The 24,449-nt window shown below is 53.6% G+C and overlaps 1 protein-coding gene across 2 annotated transcripts in view; it reads right to left on the reverse strand.

Annotated features, from left to right (window-relative positions):
* Positions 1–3,017: 3,017 nt before the first annotated feature.
* Positions 3,018–24,449, reverse strand: part of SPECC1L (sperm antigen with calponin homology and coiled-coil domains 1 like) — a 112,620-nt gene continuing 91,188 nt past the window's right edge. For both annotated transcript variants that reach the window (XM_031442310.2, XM_031442311.2), the window contains 3 exons: positions 6,718–6,834; positions 6,199–6,258; positions 3,018–4,787 (listed from right to left, as the gene is read on the reverse strand). In XM_031442310.2, coding sequence (XP_031298170.1) covers positions 4,698–4,787; positions 6,199–6,258; positions 6,718–6,834 — 267 coding nt within the window. In that variant the 3' untranslated portion in view covers positions 3,018–4,697. The remainder of the gene's footprint in view (positions 4,788–6,198; positions 6,259–6,717; positions 6,835–24,449) is intronic.

A 24,449-nucleotide genomic window follows, 5' to 3' on the forward strand; every position in this document is an offset into this window, starting at 1 on the left:
CACACACCTGCCCCCACACTGGCCCCACCCAGCGGAAGGCTTCATTTCTGCAGCCGGCCTTCAGGGCCAGAGTGCCAAAACCCTGAGAATTCACCCATGGGGCCCAGTGGGACGCCCCTCCTCTGGGTGGGTGCCCCAGGCCTGGGGTGGCTGTGTCCTCAAGCCAGGGGTCGTCAGCAGGGCAGGGCCTGGCTCGGCTCCAGCCCTAGAGCCAGCTCCCCAGGCCCTGGACCCCTCCTGCCCTTTGCTGAGCCTGTTAGAGGCTGGAGGGGAGATGGCGGGGGGCTGCTCCAATGGTCCTGTGTCATCTCACGTGCCCTTGTCCAGGCGCCCAGTGAAGCCATTGCCCAGAGACAGCACATGACAGGAAGCAGGCAAACGAGAGGGCTGTTCACAAGCTTGGCCTCCCCCAAGGAGCTGGCGTGCTCACAGTGACCGTCTCCTCCAGGCCTTCCCGGGGAACCCGCTGCTGCTGCAACATGCCCCCCACCACCACCACCACGAGGGGCCTGAGAGCATCTCTCAGGTGTCAGGCTGGGGCGGCGGGAGCCCTGAAGGCCTGAGGGAGCGCCCTGGTCGGCCCCACCTTCTGCCTCTGGGCTTGGCTTCCCTGCCTAGCCCCAAGCCAGGCGGGAGAGGCTGTGGGCACCCACCCTTCCTTCCGTCCAGGCCCGGCTCCTCAGGCCGGGCAGTGGGGCCAGCTGGGCCCTCTCCTGCTCCACAATTCCGCTCTCAGACCCCCACCCCCAACCCACTCCCGCCGGCTTTGTTCCTGTCCAGGATGCACCTGGGTGGCCTCTGGCCCGATTGTTTGCTCGGAGGCCAGCTGGGCCACATCAGGGAGAAAGAATGCCAGACCCAGGATGAAGCACCCAGTAGGTGCTGGGGCCAGTGTCCTGGGAAACCGCAGGCCACCCTAAGGTACTGACCACCTTCTCCATCGGGAAGGGCACCCACCACACACCTCCTGGGATTCTGGAACTGAGGAAGTGTGGGGACCTCACAGGGCTCCAGTTTATGCTCAGACTAAGGCCCTGGGAATCAGAATCACACCAGGAAGCTCCCCAGCGGCCGGCAGCCAGGAGCCGCAGGACCACCCCCGGGTAGACGCCTTAGCCTGCGTCCAGCAGCCACCCTGTGCCTCCGAGCCCGTCTGGGCACGTCTGTGCAGATGTGGAAACTGAGGCCCAGATGGGAGTGGGGCCCTGTCCTGGGCTACAGTGGCGGGACAGCCCCTGGCACGCCGACCTTGTCACTCATCACCCTACGAAGTGCCCTATGCCAGGAACCAGGCGCTGATCCAGCTCTTGCCAGAGCATCAAACCAGCCACCACTCCTCACTCCCTCTGCACACCAGCACCAGGCCCCACCAGGCCCCTCCCTCCTCGACATCAGAGAGGACACCTGGGAGCAGGTCCAAAGGGGACCCTTCCTGGGGTCAGCATACCGCAGAGGAAGAGCCCCAGCCTGTCACAGGTGTTGGTGGCAGACTAGGGGAGATCCGGGTGCCCTGCTTCCTGTCCGATGGGTGCTGGAGACGTGCCATCCGTGCTCTTCCTCAGCCCTCCGGTTCTGCCTCCTGGGATTGCAGACTCCTAGTATCTCCCTCCTCAGGACCCCAGACCCACTCTCACCCCCTGACAACACACATTACCCTCCAGGGGCTCCTGGGGTCTTTCTTTGCACCCTCCACTCTGACCCCGTCGCCCCCACCCCGGCCCTTCCTCCACACCCGGCCTGCTCCCCCAGCATTCCAGCCCACGCGGGTGGGCCGGGCCAGAGGAGCATGGTGCCCTGTGCTGCTGTGCCCCCACCCGGCCTCCTAGGGCTGGGGCTTCAGCCAGTGCTTTCCCAGACACTGGTGCCCTGACTGGAACCCGCCCTCACCCCGAAAGAGCACAGAGCCTGCGAGCACAGGCTCCCTGATGTGTGGCCACGTCTGCCACTCAGACAGAAGCTGACCAACCCCAGGACAGGACAGCAGCGCCAATGAGCAGAAAGCAGAGCCCCCGGGCTGGCCCCGCAGAGCTGGGTCTCCCTGCTCACCGAGGCCCGGTGCGCAGAGGCGGCTCTGAAGTTTAGGGAGTCGGTCTGCTCCTGAGGCAGCCGGCACACCAGGCAGGAGGGACTTTGGGGGGGGCACCCCCACACCTGAAGGACAGCAGCGAAGACGGCCAGTGCTGCCCCGCTGCCCGGGTCGGGCGGGGTCAGCCCTCCCGCCCTGCCCGTCTCAGAGGCTCTCTGGCCGCGGCGGGACCTCCACGCGATGCAGCGGAGAGTGGGTTTAGTGTGTGAGCCCCAGCCCCGGCCCCAAGCTGCTGGGCTGAGGGGCCATGCTTGGTCCCCGCTCGGTCCTTCCCACATCGGCCTGGACGCCCACAGCCGTCAGCCCCACTCACAGGACACACCGCAACTCAGCCAGCGGTCCCTGGGCCTCCCCCAGAGCGGATCGCTCACTGGATGAAACCCTGACACGGGGAGGGGGTCGCAGGCCCGGGAGGTCACCCAGTGTGAACAGAACACGACGTATGACGTGTGCCCTGTGTTGGGACGCAGGGCTGCTCCGCTGTCCGCGGTGGAGGCGCTGTCATTCCACATGCCGAGCACACGAAGGCTGCACTGCCGGCGGCCTGGGAGAGGTGCAACCATTGATTTTTTTTTCCTCTGTAATTTTACATATTCTGAAAATTATCTCCAAAAAGATACAGTTCTTAAAAAAACAACTCAAAAAACCTCACGGCGCCTTCCCCCATTCAGAGCAGCACGTGTCTGGGCTGCAGTTAGGGGATTCCAGGTGGGGCTCTCAGCTTGGGGGCAGCTCAGGTGGGCTTCCAGGCCCTGGCTCCCGTCACAGGACCTCCGCGGTCACAGGGCTCGCCCGGGCCATCCCTGTCTCAGGCGCAGTCATCTGGCCAGAGCCCCAGCCACTCCCGGGGGCCCCCACCCCACTCTGGGCCAGGGGCCTTCCCTGCCGCAGCCAGTCCGGGAGGCAGCGAGTTAGAAAAGTCCACACCTGATGTGTTCCAACAATTTTAATACATTCAAGAATATTTACTAGAACAAAATTTAAAAGTATTGTTAGCAGAAGCCCGTTTGTTGACAGAAAAACAAAACTGGTCCTTTTGCTGTAAAGCTTGTGCTTAAAGGGAGGAGGCAGGACGACTTCCTGGAGGCCTCCCAGCAAGTGCGCTGGACAAAAGCACCTCAGAGCATCACTTCTAGGGACACATGACCGGCAAGAATCATCCCGTGAAGCCGACAGTGCAACCAGGATCCTACCAAAAAAATCTCACTTGCTGATCCACATGCAGATGTGGGCAGCCTGGCCGCATGGTCTGTGGTCAAGGAGACAGCCTGGGCCTGGCAGGCCCTCCCAGAGGCCACCCTCTGCCCCGTCACCGTCCCCGGGGCGCAAGGCCGGGCAACACCAGCCATGCGGGCACAGCTATCAGCAGTGACCACCATCTCCCGAGGATGCTGGCGACCCCCGCCCCACAGCAGGAGCAACAAGGCTGACACTGGCTCGGAAGGGACATGGTGTGACGGCAGATCCAGGAAAGTCTCCTCCATTGGACGAGGCCCCTCCCGACAGAGCAGACGACATGCGGCCGCAAAACAGATCCAGACAGACGCACAGGCCTCCCCGCGGGCAGGTGAGAGAAGAGCCCCGACAGCCGCTCAGAAAGAGCGCAGAGCACCGGAGCCGCGACACGGGGACAGAGCTGGTCAGGGAGGGGCAGGGGTCCGCCGGGGTCTCCACGTGCACTGGGGCTGCACTTTGCCCACCAGGCCTCTCCTTCCACGGCTGAAAACAGGTGTCTCACACAGAGCCTGCAGGTTCACCACGCGCCTGGGACCTGGGCCCACGGCTGCCCACACAGCCCGTCTTAACAACCGGGCTCTGCCCTGGGAGGTCGGCTCGCCCACCCCTGGTCTGGAATACCCCCCACCGGTTCGGCGGCCCTGCAACTGGGGCGGCTCTTCCGCAAAGCAACAGGTCTCCCCATCATTCCAACCACCGGCGGCTGCATCAGGTGCGCGTGGGGGGGGGGGCCTCCCTGCTCCTGGGAAGGGCCGCGGGTCAGTCACCCCGACGCAGCCTGGCCTCGGGCCCCTGCGAGGAGAGTTAAGGCACTTTCTTCCGTCCCCGCCAGGAGCATCGTCGCACCATCGGGCCCCTCAACTTGTTCAGCTTTCCCTCCTGCTTCGTCCGACGACGTTCCCACCTCACGTCCAGGGTCTGTGTTTTATCGCTACGCTCACTATCAACAGCTTAACTTTGGTACTAACAGAACAGAAGCTATTTTCCCCAATATTGCTCGTAAGAAAAAAATTTTTAGCTGGAGAATTCCTCTGACCAACTCTGTCCAGAAACCTGACGTCAGCACTGGCGGGCAGGGCGGCAGGGAGCGCAGGGCTGTGTCTCGCCGGCGAGGCCCCGCCACACGGAGGGAGGGAGGGAAGCAGGGATCGTCAGGGGCCCATTTCCCTGCCTGGGTCGTGGTGCTGTGGCAAAAGCTCTCAGGACCCCCGCAAGTGGCCCGCGCGTTCACCCCCTTCCCACCAAGTTCAGTGCACGTGCGCCCCCTCCACACCCGCAGTTCCCCGTCCTCCTTGGCAGACCCGCGTGTGCGCTGAGCCCTCGGGGCAGGTCCTGGAGGAAGCCTGGGCCACGGAGGCTCACGCTGGGCCCGCGCTCAGGTCTCGAAGTACTTGTAGATGGCCGTCACATACAGCATCACATTCTGCCAGTCCGGCCGCTCAGTCCGCACCATCTCATTGATGTCCTGACGGAGAAGGAGAGGCTGCTCAGAACCCAGGTCACCTCCTGCTGCAGCACCACCTGCTCTGGGGCTGGGTGCCCACCCAGGACCCACAGGACTGTGGTCCTGACCATACGGCCAGGGGCCCAAACGCCCGCTCCCTCTCTCCAAAGTGCCAGGAAAGCACCTGCTCCGTGGGTGTCAGCATCGCTGAGCCAGCTGCCTTCCACAGCCCTGAGGCTGGAAGAGTCTCGTTTTCTCTGGGGCCTCCTCCCCACCTGCCCTCCCCAAGCCCTCCCTGTGTCACCAGGCACCGCCTTGGGAGAGCCCATGTGCCAGGCTCCCAGCTCATGCCCTGCCCACGGCGGGCGACCCCCTGACATCCCAAGACAGTTTTGAGTGTGTCCCACACGACATCTGTGGTCTGGGAGATGTCATGTGATGCTGCAGGGAAGTGAATGGGGGACCCCAGGATTGGGATGTGCCAGGGGCCCCACAAGAGATCCGCTGTTGCTGAAGGACATCAGAAACCACAGGAAATAGAACACGTGTGTGTTCAAAATAGTCTCAACAGAAAGTTTTTAGGGTGGGGAAACGGCCTGCTTTTTATAGATGAAAACTTTACCTGTGCTGTGAAATACCCCGATAGTGGGAAGTATTTCAATACCTCAAACTTCTTCTCCACATACACCTGAATAGAACCCACCTTAAAAACACGTGTTTCTACAAATTCAGAAACTACATTTATGGAACTCTATGTGAACACCTACAGTGTAAAGATAAAGGTAAATACTTCTTCAAAGCTACTTTTCAATTGTTTTAAGTCAGGGACGGGCACCCGTTGGGTAGGAGGCAGCACAGGGGGTCCCTGATCTGCGGACCCGGAGCCACGACACCCTAGACTGTTTATCTCATTAGTGGCCCCAGGTCAGTGGAGGGGGGGGAGGTCTGCCTTGCATTGGATGCAGGATCTCCTCCGTGAAAGTCAGGCCTGGTGACGAGACAAGAGCCCCAACAGAAGCACGTGTTTCCTGAGCTACTGCAGCCGCCGAGTGAGGCCTCAGGGTGACCCTGACCCTAGAGCTTCCAGACGGTGCCCTTGAGAAGGGCCTGCGCCCCCTACTTTGACACAAGCAGGCAGACCTGCCAGAAGGTGCCTCTGACAGCGAACTTAAAAGCTGAACCCAAGAATTCAGTTAAGGAATAAGCGACCCAAGTCAAGGTCACCATGCCTGCGGCCGAGACCACCCCTCCAACACAGGGCGCTTCCTCAGGACACCTGACCTGAGGCATGAAGCGCCCGGGGCTGGGGGCCGTTTGCACACCACCCGAGGGCCGTCCTGGGCCCCTCTTGGGGGCCTCCCTCAATAAAAAGGATGCTCTTCTAACAAACAGGGGACCCTGCCAGCACCCCCTCGGGGGGACGGGGGCTCACCAGTGTGGATTTGATGCCGACACTCTCAGCAGCCTGGAAGGCCAGGGTGAAGTTCCTTCGCTGTAAGAGAAACCGCACGTCTGGAGTGGCCGAGCAGGGCCAGAGGAGGGCAGCCCGGGGAGGATGGATGGATGGATGGACACCCGGCCCCAACTGTACCCCGTGCCCACCGCCCTCCTCCTCAGGGCCCTCCCGCCCTGCTCATGAGCAGCTGTGCAGTGACCGCCACACTAGTTCGTCCCTCCCCACAGAAAAGGGTCACTTCTCACACATCAGCCCAGGGCTGCCCGGACACCCTCAAGCTGGTAAGAGACACCTGTGAGGTCATTTTCTCCCCACGAGGATCTTCAAGGTCATGTGAAGGGCAGGAGTGACTGATGGGGGGGCACCAGAGGAGGCTGGGCCTGGGGAAGCTCCCCCTGCAAAGCCCTGACCCTAAATGCTGTCACCCAGGGAGGACAGATGGTCCCCCAGGAACGCCGGCACCAGGGCTGTGAAATGCCAGCGGCGTGGCCCCACCTTCTCCTGGCCGTTGAGCTCCTGGTAGGGGATGTGGGCGGGGAGGTACGTATGCAGGAGAGCGCAGAAGGCCAGCCCGTCGTTCCAGCTGCTGCTGAAGTTGGTGATGTCAATATTCTGCAGGAGAAAAAGGAAAACATGTCATCGACACACACCGGGGCTCCTTGGGAGACAGTGAGGAGGGTGGAGGGGCCTCTGGACAAAGCAGGGCGGCTGGGGGCTGGGTCCCCAGACCAGCTGGTGCCAGTGACTGGCTCTGACCCTGCCCACCAGATCACCGAGCCACCCAAACCCTCGTGTGGAAGAATCGTGGCTCCGGGAGCAGCAGTTCCAAATGAGTTAGAGTCCTGGTCCTGCCTCCCCTCTGTTTTCGGGGACATCACAAGCCCTGCATCCTGAGGACGGCAGCCGCCAGCCCAGCATGGCGCCAGAAAGCACCTCCAAGAACCACCCCACATCCCAGGTCAGCTCCTCCCAACTACAGAAGTGACGTGTCACTCACGGTCTCTAGCACACGATAGAGCAACCCGGCAGGTATGCGGCCTCTACCTGTATTTGCAAGAATCCTTCTGAAGTTGAAACTCCACAATTAAATTTAGAAATTCACACACTTTATGAAAATGCCACAAACTAAAAAAGAGAGCATCTCCACCCTCAAGCACCTCGTGCTTTGTGCACCCTGTGCTAGTTTCAGGCAGCCTCCAGCTAGCTGCGTGCATCCACTTCCCGGGAGACCTCAGCCCAGGCTCCGCTCCTGGACGCAGCCCCCGGCCTCCGGTTCTCACTCCCACGGGAGCAGCGATCACAGAACAACACCATTCACGCCCGTACAGTTTTCCAGAGTCTGCCACCCCTGCTCCTCTTACTAAGTGTTGGGTCCTGACACCATGCAGGGACCTGCAGCCCCTGGACGAGGGGAGGGCAGGGAGGGTGGGGACAAGGCCACCTTCATCCAGGCTCATGGCCCCAGGGGTGGGGTGTGTCTCCAGACAAAAGCAGCTGGTGACGTGGACGAGGGCATGGCTGGACCTTCCATAAGCCCTGTAACCACAAGAATGGTCCAGCCCCGACAGCAGGCGCCCAGAACACTGACCCCGGGGCTTCTGCTCAACCACAAGCCTCAGAAGGGCAGCAGCTCTGCAGGGAAGTGTCCCCAGGGTCACCCCCTTAGTCACCACCTATCTGGCCCAGAGACTGTGGTGAGGAAAGTGGCCAGATTAAGGCACGAAGGGTGCAAACCTGCCAGAGTCACAGGGGAGGCTGCGGTCAGCCTGCAGGGGACCGCGTGCCATCTGACATCCATGCACACTGCCAGCTGCTCAGTGACATCACCCCCAAGGATGAGGCCTGGGCAGCACCTGCCATGGTGGTCCCCACGCTTCTGACCATGAAGACATGGTCCAAACAGGCACCTGCCTACATTCCCAGCAGGGAATGCCACCTGTGTGCCAAGAGCCACATGGGGAGGAACCAGGTGAGGGACAGGGTCACAGGTCTCAAGGGCTGGGCTGGCAGCACGGTGGACGGGGTGGGAGCCCTGGGCCCGAGCATCTGCGGGCAGTGTGACACGACTTCTCACAAACACAGGCACGTTTTCCTGTTAGGAGGTTCAGGTGTGTAAGGACCTTGCCGACACCTGGACCTGCCCACTCCTCCTGGTCCTCCAGCCGAGCACCCTAACCAGAATGAAGTGCCATCTGGGCCCCGTGGCAAGGACGGAGAGCAAGAGGCTTCTCCGTGGCGCGTTTGAGCTCTGCACCAGTCGGCGGCGGCGTCTGCGGGGGCTCCGGCCGGCCTGGGGTCACAAGCTTGGCTGGAGGAAAACAAACCTCCACTTCCTGCCGCGGCCCCTCATCCGGCAGAGCCGCCTACGTGCCTGGCCTCACCGGCCGGCGGCAAAGCTCTGCTTCGGCCCCAGGGGAAGCGACTGTGCCGGGCTCCCAGCTGTGGGAACACACCCGCCCCAGCCTGGAACCCGCAGCCGGGGCAGTGCCCCGTCCCGCACACTCCAGCGCTTTAAAGCCCAAGGAGACAGTGCGCCTCAAGTTCCTGCAACAGACACGCGACCACACTTCCAAACTGAAGCAACGAAGCCCAGACCACTGTCCGGAGCCCCGCAAGCCGGCTGTGCCCACCCGGAGAGGAGGGGGAGGGCCCGGCCTGAGACTGCGGGGAAGGAGCCAGGCCCTGCACGGAGGCCGGTGGGAGCGGGGAGCAGGCCTGCACCCTCTGCTCCCATCTCACCGCCTAGTTCACTGGTTTTATGCTCAGGACTGAAAAGTCAAACTACTGTGAAATAACAGATGGAAAGCAGAAAAGTGTACAAACAGGCTGGTCTCCAAGGTGAAAAGCACCATGAAGACAGGACATTCCCCTGACCCGCGTATGCCCTCTGGGCTGCACAGTTGTCACGGCACATTCATAAAATGGCAGGATTCACAGGGGTAAGTGAGTGGAAAGGTACAGAACTGTCTGAACTTCCCAAGAAACAGCCGTTCCTACAGGAGCCAGCCCCTCCCGCTCACCCCAGCCTCCCACCAGCTGGGCCAGAACCAGGATCACAGGGGCTCCAGGCCTCAGGACAGAGCAGTGGGGGCGGGGGACCTGGGCCCAGCCAGGCTCCTCACCTCAGTGATGCAAGCCCAGGGGCAGACCTGGCCCCTCGCCCTCTCCCCATCCTTTGCTCCCTGGGACCCTAGAGTGACTGCCAGCCCCGCCACCCACGGGGCTTCAAAGGAGAACAGGGACAGTCCATGCGGGTATGATGAGGAGCTCAGATAATGAGCTGCCTCAAAACCCTTCAAAACCCAAGGTGGGAGAGACGGTGGCTCTATGGTCATTCACTTCAAAGTGCCCTCCGCAGGGGGTGGCGGGCCTCCCGGGGAGGACCATGTCCCTCCAGGGGGATGAAGGAGACCTTGGCCTTGGAAGGAGGGAGCCACTGCGCTGACCCCCAGCAAGACACCCTCAGGCCTGCGGGCGGAGGCCCAGGAACCACTTGTCAGGGCTCCATCCCTGGGTGGTGAGTGTCTCCTGGCATGAGGGGGTGTGAGGGCTGCAGAGATACTCAGGCATAAAGCAGACTGGACTTGGGACCAACTGGCCACAAGGGAGCGAGCATGCAGCGGGGACACTGGGGCCTCTGTGAACACGGCGCTTGCTGTGAGAGGCCCGCCTGCGCCCAGGGAGGCACCTGGAGCTCTGGGGAGGGGGCTGCAGACCAAGCCCCTGTTGTAAGGGCCACGCAGAGGAGAACTAACGGGCAGAACAAACAGAGGAAGAGGGAGTCAGCCCAGGAGAGGGGTCGGCAGCATGAGAACTGGAAACCCCTGATCCTGGCAGCACTCAGTCGCTGGGGGCCGCGCACCCGCAAAACCACAGGCCACGTCACCTGTACAACCTCCCCCTCCCACAGACGTGCTTTTCACAGCACGTTTACTTCACAGAGTTGTCTGGAAATGGAATGTCCATCTTCAGAAAGTGACATCTCCAGGGCAGGCAGGGCCTGGGCCAGGGGCCACACGCAGGGCGGGTCAGGCGGGATAAACAAGCCGTGTCGAGGGGAGGAGCTTGAAGGAGAGGCTTTCTTATGTTCACTCTGCACAGGCAACGGCGCCAAGCTCCCCAAGAAGAAAACAGCTTTCTTTTAAAACAGAGACATAGTGATTACAGTGCAAGCCACTGGCGCATGGATTCAGGTCTCTGAGGGCTCCCCAGCACGAGAAGAGTCTGCGTCTGGACAGAAACAGGAGGCTTAACAGGATCCAGAGCGAAAGTTCAAAAAAGCCTCAGGCACAGACTCAAATTAGGTGCTTCGCCCCATTTATCCCTGAAGGCGAAGTCATTCCGTCCAGGAGATGTCGACGGTGACCTGGGCGGATGGACAGCAGACTCCATGTGTCACATCGCCCAACCCTCTCCCCAAGGAGGGTTGGCTCTGGTGGCTCCTGTGACCGTGGCCTCAGGTGGATCCCACTCCTCTGCACTGAGGGTGTGGGGTGGGGTGTGAGAGCCAAGAAGTTATCCAAACCTCCACAAAAAAAGATGAAAGAATTTAAAAATGTTTCAATTTGTCTGAAGTTTAATTAAGGGCCATAAACACCCCCAAACACCACGTTCTTAAAATAGTTATTAAGGTTCTGATCTATTTTAGGAAATGCCACTTTTATGGGCATAAAGCAGGGCCAAAGCCCGTGACTCATCCCTGTAACTCACAGCACCAGCTCCCTCTGGCCGTGGAGGGTCCTCCCATGACCGACACACTGGGAAGTGGGGTGCTGGGGCCACGCCTCACCTGCAGGAGGTAGGAGGGATCCTCGCACAAACCCCTGGCCACGGGCCTCAGCCAAGGCTACAGGGCAGTCCTGCGGGTGTCTGGGGACCTGGGTGAGGTGGGCAGGGGTGCAGCGTCTACAATGGGAAAACCCCCCACAGGCAGTTTTCACGGCCTGGAGGGATGGCCAGGGAGGCTGAAGGCCTTGGGGCGCAGGCGGCAGCATCCAAGTGAAGCCTGGGGACCTCGTGTGTCTCCTGTTTGACGTCCAGCCAGGCTCTGCCCCAGTTGGGGGAGGGAGGGAGGATGTTGGGGAGAGCGAGGCCCGCTCACCTGGGTGTCGTGCTGGGGCTCATGTGTAAAGCGGGAGGAAGTAAGGAAGGAAGTCAGGGCAGGCAGCCCAGGGTGAGCCAGAGACCCTGAGGACAGAATCCCACATCTTGGGCGGGGAGGGGGTTCCAGTAAGGACCCTCCATCCTCACTGTGCCTCAGAATCACCTGCAAAGCCTTTTCCAAGCGACATGTGTCCAGCCCTCCCCTGGGAGGTCGATCCGCCTGATCTGGGCCTCAGAGTCCATCAGGGTCCCCAGATGCCCAGCACGCAGTCAGGAGGCAGGAGCACCGGCCCCAAGATGGAGGTGCACCACAGTGAAGAACCACTGGCAGACTTCGGACGTGGCTTCTGCCCCGTACCTCTGTGCACCAGGTAGGTATCATGGCAACTGACCTACCCGGCTGAGAGCGTGTAATGACCCAAGAGTGGGTTTTATGAGAACTTATTATGGCCCTGCTTTAAGTTTTTAAAAAAAAAAATAGCTAAAGGTAGGAGGCAGGACACCAATCTGCCTCCTTCACCATCAGGGTGCACTGGGGGGCTCTGCTCACTCAAAGGAGCTTGTTCTGCGGTCCGTCCCCTGTGAGGGGCTGTTCCCGCGTCCAGGGAGGAAGGCCGCCCACAAGACGCTGCTGACGCGCTCAGGGCAGCACCTGTGCCAAAGGCCCAGCGACGACATGGAAGACACCACCAGATGGTGTAACCTGCCCCAACGCTTCCTAGTCAGATGAACCTATCTCGAGGGAACAGTTCAAAGTCAATAAACAGCACCCACAGAGATCAGACTGATGGCCCACGTTTCCCAAAAACCCTCCAAAAGGCAACTTTTCATGGAGAAACACACAGGAACCACGAGGTCCGCTTCTTGACAAGTCAGGAGACTGGCACCGGCGAGGTCAGCTGAGTCACGAGCCCTGGGCCATCTGAACAGTTCCATCCGCAGCTCCTGCCTCTGCTCTTCTACATGGCATTTCGCTTAGCAGGGTCACTGCTCACTGAAATGCGATTTCAACGGGAGGAGAGACAGTAACCCTGGCGTGAGCCCGGGAGGACTCGGGCGAGGGAGGAAGGGGGCAGGGTATCCTGGTCCCAGTGCTCCTAGGAGGTGTTGGCAGGATGAGAGTCAGCCCTCAGCACATCCTGGGGTGGCCTCCTCAGTCTCTCCTGGGGACAGAAGTCGCCAGCTTTGTGCCCAGGCTCTGAGGCGGACGGAGGAGGTGCAGTCTGGCTGGTGCGGGCCTTGAGTCAGCTCCCCGGGCAGGGCCCCTCTGCCTGGGCCGGGCGGGAAGGACGGGTGGCTCCAGGACCACTGTGTGTTGGAGCTGCGCAGGGCGCCCCTTCCTGGACTCGCTCCTGAGGCAGCAGCGAGGTCTGCTAAGTTAACCTGCTGCATGAGAAGAGCCCTGAAGGAGAGAGAGAAGATGGCCCAGAGGATCTGAAGGTTTCCATATAGAGATGGGCTTAAAAAAACTTTCAGTTTCTGAACATGAGGGCTGCTGGAATACAGTGGCACTTCCTAGAGCAGAAGGACAGACACAGGGTGTATCTGGACTAACTCAAATACCTTAAATTTGAAAAAAAAATGATTTATAAAAAAAGGATGCTACCACAGAGACTACGATACACTATTAATGGAATCAGAGCAGACCCAGACCAGGGTACGGGCGGGGACCCCGGCAGGGAGGTGCCAAGCCCCTGGTCTTCCCTGCACAGCGCCTCTCGTTTCTGAAGCCGCAGGTAACACGTGTCCAACCAGGACGCCGCGGTCCAAGCAGCCTGGCCATGATGGGCCCAGGCCTGGCAGCAGCCAGGGAAGGAAACGGTCTCAGTAAAGAGGTGCTCAGCGCAGTGCACTCACCTCAAGATGAACCTACTCCTCGGCTCCCAGCAGGAACCGCTGCTCTCGCAGATCTGTCAGTGTGCTGGTTCCACACCTACAAGGCGCCATCTTGGCAGAGGGAAAATGGCACAGCATCTAAGAAGGGAACACCACTGCAGGGCCACCCAGCACTTCCGCCAGAGCCCAGCTCCACGGCTCTCGACCTGGCCCTCAAGGGCAAAGCAGAGGGATGCAGGAAACGCTCTTCTCCGGGCCCCGCGGTGGAGGACACGGTGTCGGCAGACGCACAAAGGCCGCTCGCAGCCAAACCCTGTGGGGCACGGCGATGACGGCCTGTGACCACAAACCTGAGTCACACAAAAGCCTGTCTTATGCCCAGGAAAAGGCACAATTTTAAAAGGCCTGGAAAAAGTACAGTGCAGAAATAGTTTTGGTAGCTCCTTGAGGGCAAAGGTCGTTCTCTAGACAGCATCACACCCCTCCCTGCAGTGGCCATGACACTTGAGCAAAGATACAGGAGCGCATCACAAGTGCACCCACGGGGAGACCTCAGCACCATCAGCTCACAGGCACCTACACAACCCAAACCAGCACACCCAGGAGGACGTGGGCCGAGCACGTCCAGCCCTGGCCAGGGCGCGAAGGAACTGGGGGCGGGAGAGCGTGCAGCCACGTCAGGGACAGTCTGGCAGCTTCTTAAAAGGTAACACCTAAACCTACCACACGGTGCAGCCAACCCACTTTCCACTGTCTCCCACGGGAGCTTTATTCACAACGAGCAACCACTGGAAACGGCCCAAAGCCCGCCAACAGCCGAATGGACAGCAAGTTGTCCATAACACGGACTCTCTTCAGGCACAAGGAAAATGAATGTTGATACACACCACAACATAAATGACTCTCAAAATAATTACTCTAAGTGAGAGAAGCCAGACCCCTCCCCAGAACTGCACACCTAGGATTCCATTCATGCACAACTACAAAAACTGCAAACCCTGCTGAGGGACCGCGGTGGGCGGGGGGCACCAGGGGACCTGCGCGAGATGGAGATGCTCGTCTTCCGCGGGGATACTTCACACACATGTATGAATCAGAAATCATCAAACTGTCAACTTTAAGTACGTGCAGTAGTGGCGATCATTTCGTACTGTTCAGAAATACCAAACCTCTGTTTTATGCATCAGGAACTAACACAGTGTTGAAGGTCAATTATATGTCAAAAACAAATAAACAAACGCACAGAAAAAAAGATGAGATCTGTGGTTACCGGGGCGGGGGGGGGGAGGGTGGTCAAAGGTACAAACTTCCAGTTTTAAAATAAATAAGTACTGGAAAGTAATACAAACGTTGCACTAACACTGTCACATGTTACGCATGAAAGCTGTTAAGAGAGTAAGTCCTAAGAGTTCTCATCACAAGAAAAGTGTTTTTCCTTTATTCTGTGTTTGTACGTGGTGAACAGACATTCACGGAGCTTTTTCTGCAGTGGCTTTGTTAGGCTGTACACTTTAAACCTATCCAGGGCTGCTACGTCAATCCTACTTCAGTAAAACTGGAAGAAAAATTATGTAGAGTAATAATGTATGTGAATTCTACCTCAACACATCTGTTTAAAAAAAAAGGACCCCCAGGGCCACACAAACGCTGAGACTCCGGCATTACGCAGGCTCTCTCAGGTTTAACCCTTGGCTCATTCTTGGTGTGTCAGAGCTCCGTAGCTGAGTGCCGTGCGGGGTTAAACCACGTGGGACCAGAACCAGGCCAGGGGCTGAGGGAAGCCCGGGGATCCGCTGTTAGACCCACCGGAGCGCCCTGCTTACATCATGGGACCCTGCCACTGACCGTTCCTACTCCAGGCAGCTTCCCCTCACCTGTGAGGCAGTGGCATTTAAAATCATTACCTTCTCTCCTTCCCAAGATAAGAGATGACAGTCTCTGTGCAGACTGGACTCTTCAGAATGGCCCTGGCGACATTTCCGGCCCTGAGTCCTCCTCGGAGCCTGGTGGCGCCCATCAGGAGGTGGTGTCCGCCTCCCCCATCACCGGGTAGCCTCGGTGTCACTGACAGATGGTGTGGCAGAGATGCTGCAGGATCCCTTCAGACCCGGTCGTGAAAGGCAGGGCTGTCACTTGTTGGTCTCGGGATGTGTGCCCAGATTGCAGCCAGCACGCGATGAGGAAGCTTGGCTACGGGGAGGGGTGGCATGGAGGTGTCCGGTCACAGCCCCAAACAAAGTCTCGACCATCAACCACCAGACACGGGAGGGTGGGAGCCTCCAGTGAGTGGAGTTGGGGAGACAAACTGGCCTGGCCGCACCCCACCTAGACCACAGATGTATGAGCTAAGTCAACGTCATGATTACTTTAAGCCACTGACTTTCAGAGTGGTGTTTATTACGGGGCAGTAGACCACCGAACCAGCCTCCTTTCTCCTGGCTCCAAGGAGCCCACTCGGAAAGGAACTAGTTTCTCCGTCTACCCCGCAGCCCCCAGTATCTAATGGTTGTCACCACGGGTCTCACGAGGTGCAATGGAGCATCATTACAAATCAAATCACCTGATTCTACAAATGAACAGGTCACCCTAAATTTCCTAAATGACCTCAGGCTACACTCGTCTGTGAAAAGCCAGAGCATCAGGAGGTAATGAAATTAACCTGTCAGGTTTCAACTCCCCTGTGAACTTGGCATTGACACTGGCATCCCATCAAAGTCGATGAAGCACAGGGAAAAAAAAAGATTTCTCACCACATAAGGAAGTAAAGGACTGTGTGTGCTATCTGAGATGATACATGAAAAGTATCTGACCCAGACAATTTAATGATTCTGCTTTTAGCAAAATAATTAGGCAGCTCTTGAAAATGTTACTTATCTGATTTCTATTTCTCAGCATTACTCATATAATAAGACCTACTTACTGGAAACTTACTGAAGAGTTGGGGACACCACTGGGGAGGTAGGGTGGCCAGCAGAAGGTGCCTGGGGCTGGCGCCGGGAGCCCCAGTATGAGGTCTCAGGCAAGCACACCACCCCACTGACCGGCAGCTTCCTCTCTGTGGAATGAAAGCCCTGTCTTCGTGACTTCTAGGGACTGTCTGAAGTCTGACTTCCTCCAACTTCTGAGAATGGAATTTTGGGTGCTGATTCAGATGAAGTGCTTCAAATTTTATCTAAGTAAATGCATTCCCGAGACAGTTATCTTAGAGCTAACCTACAGCACTGGCCATCAAATGTCGCCCAGACTCAGCGAGTGTCTCTGTCATCCGGGAGAGGTACATGCGGAAGGAGGAAGGGGAGCAGGACCCGCGTTTCAGAGCCACAGGTTCCTGCGGCGATGGGAACCTTGCAGACCTCTCTGCCTCCCGCAGTCCCAGCCCGACCTGGTGGTGAGGTCGCAGCAGGCGTACGTGAGACACTGCGGCCGCTGTGCAGGCCCCGGCTCCACCAGGCGGCTGGTCCCCACTACTGAGCATCTTCCCAGGCTCACGGGCCCTGCCTATAGCTCTGAACGATCTCACAGTGAGGGCGAGAATCGGCATCTAAGGAGCGGTGCCCTTGTGACTGCATCACTCTCTCCTGCTCAGGGAAACCTACCTGGCGTCACCAGGGGGCACTTAACTGAGTAGTATCATCTACCTCACACTAAAACAATGATCAAACTAATTTATCACAATGTTATTAAAGCAATTAACTTAACAAATTATAGCCCTGACATTTCTAGAAATAGATGTTAACAGCTGCTGTCAAATCATGTTTAAACAGAACACAAGAAGTACATTGTGATTCTGGGAAAACTTTGTATCCCAGCTGCTATGTTTGGCAGTAAAAGGAATCCCCTGAAAACAGGAAACAGTTATTTCACTCCGCTGTGACCACTGGGCGACGGTTTAACCTCCGCCGTGCGAAGCGAGCCGGGACTGAGCTCCCTCGACTGCCTGGCGGTGCCTGGTAGACATGGGACTCCTTGCCCTGTTGCTGCGAGCTTTCTGGACGAAGGTCGTGTCATCAGGTCAGGGAACAAGCAGACGAGCAGTTTTAAACGCTTCACTGGAGAGGGCTCATGAGTCTATGAAAGTCCACATAAAGAACGGGCAGGACCACAGAGCTGGCCACTCCTCCCCTTTGTTCAAGTATTTTTAACCCCTGGAACACAGTGATATTTACAAACAATAAGCTCTTTCTGTATGGGAACTTAGCTTCCATGCAAAGTGACAATGTAAAATGAAAAAATTCAGACTTCCAATCTAGATTTGATTCAGATCAAGACTCTTATCTCCTGCCTGCACGTTTTTTTATTTTTGACTCTGGGAAGCCATTCCTATGACCTAAGATTCCAGTTACAGGAGAGGAAACTGAACCAACTCTAGCCTCTGCTCTGACAAATTAGGAATCCCAAACACGTTGTTTTAACTGCACCCTGTCTACTGGCAGAGCTCTGCCTCCCCTGCCCTAGGCCTGACTTGAATCACAAAGGGAGGGTGCCAGGAAGGTGGAAAAGGGGGAAGGAGAAGGGAGGATGGGGGAAGTGGCCCTGGTAACGTTCTCCCTAGAGAGACTGAAGGCTTCCTTAAAAGGGAGGGTCGTTTTCATGGCAGTGCCCTTCCTCCCTCGCCCCAGACCAGGGGAGAAAGCATCGTGTGCGTGTGCGGAGGACACGGCTCTGTTCCGGGCCCCTTCCAGCATGCGGTGACCAAGAAGAGTATCAGGAGACCTGGCCAGCCTCTTCAGGTGACGAAAGCCACCTTCACAGCTTCCAGGTGCTGGGAATGAGCAGCGGCCCCCCAGGGGTAGGGGGCAGCACCAGCACCTGGGCCGTGCGGGTGACACCAGCAGGCACCCCATGACACGCCACAGTTTACAAAGAGAACTTCCTTTCTCCGACTTGTCTATGGGCCGTCCACTACTTCAAAGGAAGCTGCGAAGGGCCGGGCTATTTTTATCTGTCCATTAGCCTTCACTCTCCTGACTCTTCAATCCAGGGACACGCGATTCCAGGAGGATACGGAATGGTGCTCCTTTGCTGCCTCTTAGTGAGACGGCCGGGAAATAAAGAAAAGCCCCAGAAGGAAGCAAGTGAGGAGACTTCTCGCTGTGACAGAGCAGAGATTGGCAAATCCTCTCCCAAGGAACAACATAGAACTGGGCAAATTTGTCAAAAATAACCATTTCAGGGCCCTGGAAATCAATCAAAGGCAAGTAAGCGAAGCAGCAATATTCACAAAAAGGGATGAAACTTCAGGTAAGGACAGCGGGAGCCTCTGGCTCTCTTGCCTGAAACAGCTCTCGTTACTTTTCTTCTAAGTTTTAAAAAACATAACATTGTATAGGAATGCTCGTGACACTGTACTGCTGGGTCTGTAGCACAGATCTAACACGTGACTGAGCGCAAAGGACGAGGAGGAATGGCGCTGCACTGGAGCAAACCTGCTATACTTTATCAAAAGCAGCTCAGAAAAACTTAAAGTAATGTGATATGTATTGCAATCCTATAATCATTAGGAAATAATATTTAAAAATAGTAATGTGGTAATACTCAACTATAAGCTACCTATAAGAAACACACTAGAAAAATACATCTCATACTAAACGAAAGCCAGAGTAGACGTATTAATAACAGACAAAGTAGATCTCAGAGAAAAGAGTATTGTCATAGATAAAGAAGGTCATTTCATGACAGAGGTAAATTTCTCAAAGGGACATCATCCTTGACATTTATGTACCCAATAAGTTTCAAAATACACAAAGCAGAAGCTACTGTAACTGCAAGGAGACACAGATAACCCACAACTCCAGTCAGGAGATCCCAGTCTTCCAACCCAAAGGCTGAGGAACAGGAGCCTGAAAGGAGTTGAAGATGCAGAAGACGTGGACAACACTCTCCCACCGGGCTCTGACTGACACTCACAGAACGGCTCCCCACAACAGCAGAACAGCATTTAAACCATACACCACTGTGCAGTGGTTAAGAGCAGAGATTCTGGAACCAGACAGTCTTGAGTTCAAATCCTGGTTCCACCATTTCTCACCTATGTGATCACGGTCTAAATATCTGACTTCACTGTGCATCAGTTTCTTTATCTGTAGAATGGATACGGGTTGTTTCCACCACTGCAGTATTGTAAATAATGCTGCAATGAACATCACCGTGTAAGTAAAAAATAATAAATAAAATAAAACCATACACCATGTTCTGGGGCACAAAATGAGTCTCAATACACTTATAAGAGATTTAAGCTATAGACAATACGTTCTCTGACCTCAATGGAATTAAATTAGAAATCAGTAACAAAGATCTCTGGTGGGGAGGGTATAGCTCAAGTGGCAAAATGTGTGCTTAGCATGCACAAGGTTCTGGGTTAAATCCCCATTACCCCCGTTAAAATAAATAAATAAAAGCCCAATTACCTCCCCTCCCCTAAAAAAGATCTCTGGAAAATCTTTAAGTGCTTAGAAACTAAATAACATATTTCTATAAATTCATGGGTCAAAAAAGAAACCAAAAGGAAAATTAAATTAGTAAGTATTTTGAGCTGAACGAAAATGAATACGCAATGGATCTAAATTTGTGGGATACCACTAAAGCAGTACTGAGGGGAAATTCCTAGCAAAAGGCACCTATAGTAGAAAAACGCTTCAAATCTAGACAACAAATTCTACCTAAAGAAACTAAAGAGTAAATGAAACCCAAGGTAAGCTATTGAATAAAGAAAATAAAGGGAGGAGCCAAGATGGTGGAGTAGAAGGACGCTCGTAGCTCACCCTCTCCCACAAATACACCAAAACTCACATCCACGGCCCCACCCAGCCAATCAGAGCACTTGCCAAACTCCGACAGAACATCGCCCTCTTCAAAATACAAAGACGCCAAAAATCTGGTGGGAGAACAGGAAAAAAGAACAAAAAGCAAACCAGTGCGGGACTGTCCCGCGGGGAGGGAGCAGCAAAGGAGGACTAGCGCTGGTTCGCTGAACCTCCCCCTCTCCAACAGAGAGGCCAGCGGGATGGAGGGGGAGGCTCTGAGGCTCATATCTGCACGGAGCACCCCTTGACCGACAGAACTAAGTTAAACAGGCACAAAGGATCCCCGCAACACCCAGCCTGAGACGCGAGCCGGCAGCTGGGGGGACGGGACAGGCTGTCTGAGCTGGGCGGAGGACTAGGGCGGATGCACTGAGGCATTCCCGGGGGACTGGAAGGTGCTGCGCGCTGTGGCTGGGAGGGGATACAGAGCAGAACAATCTGGGTCACCCATAAATTGTGAAAAAAGCAAAGCAATACTGCTGGTGTGCACTGGGGGGAGAGGCGCTATAGCCTTTGTCTCCTCAGACCCGCGGAAACATTACTGGCACTTCTCGCGAGAAGAGAGGTGGGGCGCAGCCACAGCTGCCATATCCTCCTGTATGCAGCACCCAAGTGGGGGCAGGGCCGAGACCTGACTCCACACCAGAGGCTCCACAACCTCCTAGGCAGGACTGAGACTTGTTTACAGCCCAAAGCAGATAGGACCTTTCTGCCCTGGTACCTCAGAGAACTTGCAACACCAAGACAAACAAGGAACTGAGTTTAGGAATGGAGCAGGGGCGGGGCTGTTCTGCGGTCTTCCCCGAGGCCGCCTACGGAGCACCAACGAGGCAGAGCAGGGAGCTTCTGCAGCTCCTAACCTCGGTGCTGGGAGGGGGCCCGATCCTCCCGCCTACCTTGTCTGAGTGCAGCATCTGACTGCGGCACAGGGAGGGGGCGTGATCTGCCAGCGGACAGCCACTGGGAGCAGCACAGATGAGGGCACCAATGGAGGGCCCTTGGGAACAGCAAGCTGAGTTCACGAAACAGGGCGAAGACAGAAAGACCTCTCGATAAAATCATCAAGAGCTCACAGTCTCCAGGAGAACACATCTTTTTTGTTTTTTAAATCTTTTTTATATCTGTTCTATTTTCTATTGCCCTTTTAATTTTTACTTTTTAAACAATTGTATATGTCTATAGTTTTAATCCCTTTAAAATTTTTCTTTTAAAGTATTTTTATCATTATTTTTAAAAATCCACCTCATTTCATTTTTAATTCTCTTGGTTTTGATCTCCTGTTATTGATTACACACAGGTCTCAAATATTGTTTTTTGATTTTTTTCTCCATTTTTTAAGGTTTTTAAAAGACGTCTCAACTCGATTGCTATTCTGCTTCAACTTGCTCTTCTATTATTGATACTACACTGTTTTCAAATCTTTTTTTCTCCATCCTTTTAAAATTCTCTCTTTTTTAAGTTTTACTCCTGCATAGGCTTTAGATAGATAAATAAATAAACTCCTTAAGGACCACAATAGATAACTGATACTCCTTAGGCCACAGTGCCAGAGAGATATGAGCAATATAAAGAAGCAGAGGAACCACTCCCAATTAAAAGAGCAAGAGAAACCCCCTGAAAGCACAATCAAGGAAATAGACATTGATGGTTTACTAAATCAAGATTTCAAAAAAGGACTGATCAAAGTACTGAAGGAACTAAAAGAGACAGTGTTTAGAGATATAAAATATGTCAAAAATGAAATTGAAGCTATAAATAAAAACCAAGTAGAATTAGTAAACTCATTTGCTGAGATGAGAGCTGATCTAAAGGCTGTACAAAGCAGGCTAGGTAATGCAGAGGAATGAATAAGTGACCTAGAAGACAGGACAACAGAAAGCACCCAATCAGAACAGCTGAGAGAAAAACAAATAAAAAATGGAAACAATATAAGGGACCTATGGGATAATACAAAGCATGCCAAACTACGCATAATAGGGGTTCCAGAAGGGGAACAAAGAACAAAGGGGATTGAAAAGGTATTGGAAGAAATCATGACTGAAAACTTCCCAAACCTAAAGAAGGAATCAGATATCCAAGGAGGCTCAGAGGGTCCCAAACAGGAAGAACCCAAACAGACTCACACCAAGACATATCATAATCAAGATGGCCAGAGTCAAGGATAAAGAAATGATCCTAAAGGCAGCAAGAGAAAAACAAAGAGTGAGTTACAAAGGAACCCCCATAAAGCTCTCAGCTGATTTCTCTACACAAACACTACAGGCCAGAAGGGAGTGGCAAGCTATATTCAAAGTCCTGAATGAAACAAAGATGCAGCCTAGGATACTCTATCCAGCAAGGCTATCCTTTAGAATAGAAGGAGAGATAAAGAATTTCACAGACAAGCAAAAACTAAAAGAGTTTAGCAACACTAAACCCATGCTAAAAGAAATATTGACAGGTCTATTCTAAATAGAAAAGAAGGAGGATGCTACAAAAATGAGAAACGCATAACTGGAAAGGTGATAACTACCATGAATTACAAATAGAATAAGCATAAAATTGTAAAAGAAGACATCTAAATCATTAAGAGTGGAAGAGGGAAGCAAGGAAATATACAGTACTTTTTTTTTCTTTTCTTTTTAAAATTTTTTGTTCTCGGTAGGATGGGTTTGAGATTATATTACTATCTGTTTAGTACAAACAGTTATAGTAATGGGTTAATAGACTTACAAAAAGGGGTAACCACAAGCCAAAAACTTACGAGTCACAAAAACTAAATAAAATCCAAGGTAATACAAAGGAAAATTACCAAACCACAAAAGGAAGAAGAAAGGAACAAAGAGCAAATACCAAATCAACTGCAAAAATAAGTTCAAAATGGTAATAAACACACATCTGTCATTAATTACTGTAAATGTTAATGGACTAAATGCTCCAGTCAAAAGACGCAGAGTGGCAGACTGGATAATAAAGCAAGAACCTTCAATATGCTGCATACAAGAGATGCACTTTAGGGAGAAGGACACATATAGACTGAGAGTGAAAGGATGGAAAAGGATATTCCATGCAAATGGAAAAGCCAAAAAAGCAGGTACTGATTTCAGACAAAATAAAGACTTTAAAACAACGGCCATAAAGAAAGATAAAAGAAGGACATTTTATAATGATTAAAGGAGTGATACAAGATGAGGATATTACACTCGTTAATATATATGCACCCAATATAGGAGCACCTACGTACATAAAACAATTACTAACAGAGATAAAGGGGGAAATTGATGGGAATACAATCGTTGCTGGAGATTTTAACACCACATTAACATCACTACACAGATCTTCCAGACAGAAAATAAATAAGGCAACAGATAAATTAAATGATACAATAGAAAAATTAGAGTTGGTGGATATTTTCAGAGCATTACATCCCCCCAAAATAGGACATACATTCCTTTCAAGTGCACATAGAACATTTTCTAGGATTGATCATGTACTTGGGCACAAAAGAAGCCTCAACAATTAAAAGATAGAAATTATCTCAAGCATCTTTACTGACCACAATGCCATGAAACTAGAAATCAACTACAGAGAAACAAAGGAGAAAAAAAGGAAAGCATGGAGATTAAACAACATGCTATTAAAAAACCAATGGGTCAATGATGAAATCAAAATTGAAATTAAAAAATACCTTGAGACAAATGAAAATGAAAACACAACCACACAAAATTTATGGGACACAGAAAAGACAGTGCTAAGAGGGAAATTTATAGCGATACAGGACTTCCTCAAAAAAGAAGAACAATCTCAAATAAACAATCTAACCCACCAGCTAAAAGAATTAGAAAAAGAAGAGCAAAAACCCCCAAAACGCAGCAGAAGGAAGGAAACAATAAAGATTAGGGAGGAAATAAATAAAAGAGAGATTTAAAAAAACTATAGAAAAAAATCAATCAAACCAAGAGCTGGTTTTTTGAAAAAGTAAATAAAATCAACAAACCTCTGGCCAAAATCACAAAGAAGAAAAAAGAGCACAAATAAGCAAAATAAGAAAGGAAAATGGAGAAATTACAACAAATAACATAGAAATACAGAATAGCATAGGAGAATATTGTGAAAAACTATATGGAAACAAACTGGATAACCTAAAGGAGATGGACAAGTTTCTGGAAACATACAGTCCACCAAGACTGAACCAAGAAGAAACTGACCACTTGAACAAACTGATCACTAGAAATGAAATCGAATTAGCAATAAAAAACCTCCCTACAAATAAAAGTCCAGGACCAGACGGCTTCACCGGGGAATTCTACCAAACATACAAAGAAGAACTCATACCAGTCCTTCTCAAACTCTTCTAGAAAACTGAAAAGGAGGGAATACTCCCAAACTCATTCTATGAAGCCACCATCACCCTGGTATCAAAACCAGGCAAAGACACTACCAAAAAAGAGAATTATAGGCCAATATCACTGATGAACATAGATGCAAAAATCCTTACCAAAATAT

This window comes from Camelus dromedarius, chromosome 31, assembly GCF_036321535.1.
Source record: "Camelus dromedarius isolate mCamDro1 chromosome 31, mCamDro1.pat, whole genome shotgun sequence".
NCBI lineage: Eukaryota > Metazoa > Chordata > Mammalia > Artiodactyla > Camelidae > Camelus > Camelus dromedarius.